This window comes from Glycine max, chromosome 7 (assembly GCF_000004515.6).
Source record: "Glycine max cultivar Williams 82 chromosome 7, Glycine_max_v4.0, whole genome shotgun sequence".
Lineage (NCBI taxonomy): Eukaryota > Viridiplantae > Streptophyta > Magnoliopsida > Fabales > Fabaceae > Glycine > Glycine max.
This window is the reverse complement of record NC_038243.2, coordinates 363,525-370,100: the sequence shown is the minus strand read 5'-3', so window position 1 is coordinate 370,100 and position 6,576 is coordinate 363,525. Positions and strand designations below refer to the sequence as shown.

Below are 6,576 nucleotides of genomic sequence, written 5' to 3'. Positions count from 1 at the left end.
CGTTATAAGTTAATTTTTTTTCTGATTTTTATAATATTTTTTAAAAATTATACAGAAAAATTTCTAATTACTGGAGAGTATAAAATAATAATCTATCTATAGTCTCTACTAACCTAAATAAAATATAAAAGAAAAGAATAGGAATACTATAAAGATATTTTATAGTTTTACGCATCACACGTGCCGTAATCCCTCTTTTATAACCTTTCCCGCTGAAAAAAGCGACCGGTGTGGGAAGTTGCAGCAAAACGCAAGAGGAAGCGAGTGAAACGACGGAATGAGGAGGCCCACGTCGTTTGTTTCCACACGTTATGAACTGTGAGTACGTAGAATAGAAGAAGTAGCTATCGCAACAGGGTCCACCACACACCACATTCCTTTTTATCCCCTCAATAGTCCCATGTGATGTGATGATGCAATTGCAATCCTAAACCTTCTCTCTTTCTTTTTCAAAACCCTCGCTCTCACCGTCGCGCCGGAATCTTCCCCGGCAATGTCGGCGCCGGCGGAGGCTCCTTCCTTCACTGCCTCTCCTCCGTCAGAGACTACTCCCTCACCTAACTCCACTGCCCTCTCTCCTCCGCCTCCCTCCACCATCAATGCCACCGTTTCTCCTCCGCCGCCGGAGGCGGCCTCCCCTCCGACCAGTACCGTTAACAGCGGGTTGTCGACGGGTACAGTGAGCGGAATAGTTATAGGGGCCGTGTTAGGTTCGGTGGGTATGCTTATCATTGGGGGCATTTTCTTCTGCTTCTATAGGAATTGGAAAAGGAAGAAGAACCACTCGCAGCCGCCACAACCAAAAGGTGATGCTCTTCTGCTTTTCCCTGTCTTAACTGCGCCTGTTTTTTTGGTTAACATTTGTAAAGTTGATTTTGAAATGAAATAGATAATTGTGTTTGAGTGCTTTGACTAATTCAGAATCCGTTTCTCAATGAGAGACAAAACATAACATGTGAACATTTATTTAAAAATCACGTTAACGAATATGAAACCAAACAAGCAGTACACTGAAGTAGAAAGTACAACTGCTACCGTGTATAATATGCGTGTCTGCTTCTTTTTGTCGTTTTTCCTATTGCATCAGATTAACTTCAATTTGTGGCTTATAATTATGTAATACTCTTGAGAATCCTAGTAAATGTGCTGACTGTTGGTACTCTTGTACATTCTGTGATGTGATTTTTTTTTTCTTTTAAAGAATCAACTAACTGTTGAGGTTTATTATTTTTGAATGTTCATGTTAAATTCAGTTGGATGGGTTGCTGCTTTTGTTTATTACTTTTGTCACCTGCGTTATACTTCAGATAATCCAAAATTGCACAAAGTGTGGTTTTGAGTTTTTTTCTAATTTCTTGTAAAACTGGCAATAATGTGAATGCTGGAACTAATTTTGGGTGTCATGTCAATGTCTCCAGCTGACATAGCTGGTGGCACACTTCAGAATTGGCAGGACAGTGTTCCTCCAACAACAGATGGTAAAGTGGGCTTCTCACCCAAGCCTCCTCCTGGGGGTTTAGTGAATCAGCAACAGTCATCCGCTGCTCTCCTCACACTTGTTGTCAATTCTTCGAACACCAGCAGCAGTTTGGGGTCCGAGAAGGCGAAGTCATACATTTCTCCATCTCCTGGCACTTCCTTGGCACTATCTCAAAGCACTTTTACGTATGACGAATTATCTATGGCGACAGATGGATTCTCCAGATCAAATCTTCTTGGTCAAGGTGGTTTTGGCTATGTCCATAAAGGAGTTCTCCCAAATGGGAAAATTGTCGCAGTCAAGCAGTTGAAATCTGAGAGTAGACAAGGGGAGCGTGAGTTCCATGCAGAAGTTGATGTCATTAGCCGTGTGCATCACAGACACCTTGTTTCCCTAGTTGGATACTGCGTCTCAGACAGCCAAAAGATGCTTGTCTACGAGTATGTGGAAAATGATACACTAGAATTTCACTTGCATGGTAAGATTTATTAGCCCATTTAGGATACAAATTCAATTTAACTATTGTTTTCTGAGATAGGATGTCTGAAATGTCAAATAAGTGTGATGATTCTTTGTTGTAAAGTTGTGTAGACCATAATATTTGCATGCAATACAATGTTAGTTGTTTCATGTGCAAAAGTGTGTTTTTTTTTTAGAGTAAATTGCACTAACTACCCCTGATGTTTTGTGAAATTGCACCAACTTCCCATGCTTTTTAACATTTATAGTAACCTCCCTTATTGGGGAGCCTGGTGTAATGTTTTTCAAACAGTTAAGGGATGTTAGTGTGATGTATAAGGGGGTGTTAGTGTATATTTTTCAAAATTAAGGGAGGTTAGTGTAAGACTAGATAAAAGTAGGGAGTGTTTGTGTAATTTCACAAAACCTCAGGGGTAGTTATTCTAATTTACTCTTTATTTTAATTCATATATTGGTTTTATGTGTAGAACATATTATAATATTATAATATTGTCACTTTTAAACAAGAATGAAAAAATTTGACCTAATCTGGTTAGAGATTGAGTGATAAAGACTCCACTGTCTCTGTGGAAGTTTGATACTGTAGTTCTAAATGAATCATGAATATCATACCAGGAAAGGACAGACTACCTATGGATTGGTCAACAAGGATGAAGATTGCTATAGGATCTGCAAAAGGATTGGCATATTTGCATGAAGACTGTGAGTTTACTGTTAATATGGATTGGCAGCATTTTTAGTTCATGATGTTAGTTTTGAGATTTACATTTTTAATCTTATACCTTTATAGGTAATCCCAAAATCATACACCGAGACATCAAGGCATCTAACATTCTTCTTGATGAAAGTTTTGAGGCTAAGGTAAGTTTTATAACTTGTATCCTGTAATCCTGGATATATAATTTTATAAATGGAAGTTCATACTCATTATTTTTTTGAATCCAAAGAAATCTCATTTTCCCTGTTCAAGTACCTGCTTCCACAAAGCAGATTTGTTTTGCTGTTAAGAAATGTTATAAAGCTATACATGGTACATCATGCAAACATAATCAAACATATTGAAGAGCCTCTCACTTTAATGGTGAACAAGATGAATAGTTGGATGGACTGGAATCTATTTCACTTTCTATGTTGCAAACAATTTACACCATTTGTAAAGAAGTGAGCCTCCCTGGACCTAGTGGGAATGCACTAGGCAAACCCTATAGATAAGGGAATTAAGTGGAGTACCATGAAATTGTTAAATGAACTAAAAATGCTATTGAAATTGTTCATCTTCACATTTAGCACTCTAATATCTATTTAACATTGTCTACATAATAAAATAATGTTTCAGAATCTTTTGTTCAGGTCGCAGATTTTGGACTTGCAAAATTTTCATCAGACACAGACACCCATGTTTCTACCCGAGTGATGGGAACTTTTGGGTTAGATTCATTTATATTTTTTCTCTTGAATTTAATTATGAAATAATTTTATTGGGCAGTATGTTTTATTGATTTTATTTTCCCTTTTCTTTTAATTGTATCTTGGAATCTCAGGTTAACTCTATTTTCATTTAATGCAGATACATGGCTCCAGAATATGCTGCTAGTGGGAAACTCACTGAAAAGTCAGATGTTTTCTCCTTTGGTGTTGTGCTTTTGGAGTTGATTACTGGACGAAAACCTGTTGATAAAACTCAAACCTTCATAGATGACAGCATGGTTGAATGGGTGTGTGTAGTATACAATACTTCATTGATGTTTCTGTTTTAATAAGTATGCATAGCAAAGGTATACAACATAGTATTTATGGTGTGACAGGATGTGCGTGCTCCTTAGGCATCTTTTTTGTTTTTTTGGTTCAGTTAATGGGTTTTTCCCAGACTTGAGAACATTTGGAGAGGAGTGGATGCAATCACTAATTTGGATTCTGTGTTGTATACTTGTATTTGCCTTTATACTCTTTTTTCTTCAAGTTCCAATCGATTGCTTTTAACCTCATTTTTTAAGTTAAATGGGCAGATCTTGTTCAAAAATCTTATTTCTTGTGGTGTTTTAAAAATTTGGAAAGCCATGTAACTTGGTACCGTGGAGATCAGTTTTGAAGCTGAAATTATTTGGTACACTTGAAATCAATAAAATCTGGTCACCTCTTATCTTGAGATTAATGTCAGTTCAGATTAGTTTGAAATTTGTCTTAAATAAGTCGTTTTAGATGCCAACTGTATATTGATCTTGGATGGAACTGATAATAGTTTGCAACTGTGTTGTATTGTTTGCAAGAAATTCTGATTTTGATTGAATTGATGCTGAAATAATATTGGGATATTCTGCAACAAAAGTCTTATGGTGACAATTATCCCCCTAAAAAAACCTTGTACTGAAACATTGTGTATAAATTACAGGCGAGGCCTTTACTATCCCAAGCTTTGGAAAATGGCAACTTAAATGGACTTGTCGATCCAAGGTTGCAGACAAATTACAATCTTGACGAGATGATCCGAATGACTACTTGTGCTGCAACTTGTGTGCGCTATTCAGCCAGGCTCCGGCCTCGAATGAGCCAGGTTTGCTTGAGAATTACTGAATCTGAAGATTTGTGTGAGAATAAACGTTGTGTTTCATTTTATATTTGAATTGCTTTGGCTGTTTGTCTCTGACAAGGGTATGCAGTAAAATGCCTCCCTGAAAGACATTTGCCTGTTTCTCTTGGACAAAAATAGTCCAGTGTTCTGTTATAGCATATTACAAACTACATAGTATTATCAGGATATGTGATTTAGTGGTTGATGGTTTTTTGACATTTAGAAATTCATGACCCAGTCTGACCATTGGCCAACTGAGATCTGGTGCTTGCCCATAACAATGATAAAATGAATGACATTGAGCAGGTTGTTCGAGCTCTGGAAGGAAATATTTCTCTAGAAGATCTAAATGATGGGATTGCACCTGGACACAGCAGAGTTTTTGGTTCCTTTGAGAGTTCTAGTTATGACAGTGTCCAATACAGAGAAGACCTAAAGAACTTTAAGAAGCTGGCACTGGAAAGCCAAGAGCAAGGCATTAGTGAGTACAGTGGTCCCAGCAGCGAGTATGGCCGACATCCATCTGTCTCAACTAGTTCGGACCAGCAAAATACGCAGGAAATGGAAATGGGGAACAAGAAGGGTAGCAACCATGATTCTGGGATACAAGTTCTTGATTGATGATTCCTATGTCTTGCAAAATTGTGCTCTCCAGATATCAGTTTGCAAGTGCACCTATGAGAGTGGTACTGGTACAGTGGTACATATAATTTGTTGGTATATTTTGCAGGTCCAATGTACGAATTGGCTTGCACACGATGAATAGAAGTTAGAGTTGTGTCTTTCTTTTTTCCTGGTGATTTTTACTATCTAACTTGCTTCACAAGTATGGTTCCTGATTTATTTGATACACCTGAAGCTTTGTAAACTTGATTCATTCTTCGAAGCTAACATTTGTTTTAACTGGAAAAGCCTGACATTGGGACTTAAAAGTGTGGAGGATGAGGGTATTTTGTATTTATTTGGTGAGCTTTGTGACTGATAATGCATTATATGATTCTTCAGTTGGTGTTTAAGACTTGTAGCTGCGCCGTTTACTTGTTTGTATTGGGTGGGTGGGTCACAAACAAGGAACACAATAGCCGGGTTGTTTAGCTATGAATATGAGGATAAGGAGTCAAACACAGGTCTTTTATCTCCAAAGAGAACCAGTGTAGCAATCTTGGTGCGACCAAATTACTTTTTTGTGCTTTCTATCGATGTTTGTAGTTTTTTATGTTTATACTTTCTGGTGCGCCCAACTTCAAGGGTCATTTTAGCATGGGAAAGTTTAACACTTCCTTAACAATGGAGAAGTTGACTTTACAGGTGATTAGAGATTATTTTCAGTTTTTAAGAATTGTATAGACAGAAGGAAGTTGAGACATAAGAAATGCTAATTTATTTTCGTTGTATTTTTGGGAAATAATTTCATTATTAGTTTAGAAAAGCGAACGAAGAAAGCAGACTGAAACAAAATAAAGACTAATTTTTATTGAGAAAGAAAAACGCATTTCATATTTTGTCATTTTAAAACTAAATAAAATTATTATTTTCAATATTATTCAAACATGAAATATGAAAAAATAAAGGCTGTCATATATTTAATAATGCCAATAATTTGTTAAATGAATGACCATTTTTATTAAATAGATGTATACATAATAATTGAAAAAGTTGGCCACTTGTCGTACAATTTTGTTTGTTTAGGAATTTTTTTATAAAAATATTCAATAAGTTAATATATATGAGGAATATTATTTAGATTTCCACAATAAAATAATACATATTAGCGTATTCAATAATTAAAATGTGTGTAATATTGTATATAAATTTTTTTTATTTTAACCATTTGAGTATGATTTATATTTCATAGCATTAAATTCTTCAAGTTGTTTCATATTAATTTAATATAATATGTTGTATTAGCTCTTGTATATTTTATATCAATTTTAATGGGCTTTTATTTTTTCAAGTACTTAGCATATAAAATTATCTATTTTATTTAAAAATCATGAAAATACAATTAATATATAAATCAATTTAAATTGAAATTGCATATATAAAA

The 6,576-nt window shown here is 35.5% G+C and overlaps 1 protein-coding gene across 1 annotated transcript; it reads left to right on the top strand.

Annotated features, from left to right (window-relative positions):
- Nucleotides 1–235: 235 nt before the first annotated feature.
- Nucleotides 236–5,533, top strand: LOC100788350 (proline-rich receptor-like protein kinase PERK15). Its single transcript, XM_003529534.5, has 8 exons — nt 236–806; nt 1,419–1,958; nt 2,576–2,662; nt 2,751–2,821; nt 3,311–3,387; nt 3,528–3,675; nt 4,350–4,511; nt 4,836–5,533. The coding sequence occupies exons 1-8, from the start codon at nt 494–496 to the stop codon at nt 5,148–5,150; spliced, it is 1,713 nt and encodes a 570-aa protein (XP_003529582.1). The 5' UTR covers nt 236–493; the 3' UTR covers nt 5,151–5,533.
- The last annotated feature ends 1,043 nt before the right edge of the window (nt 5,534–6,576 follow it).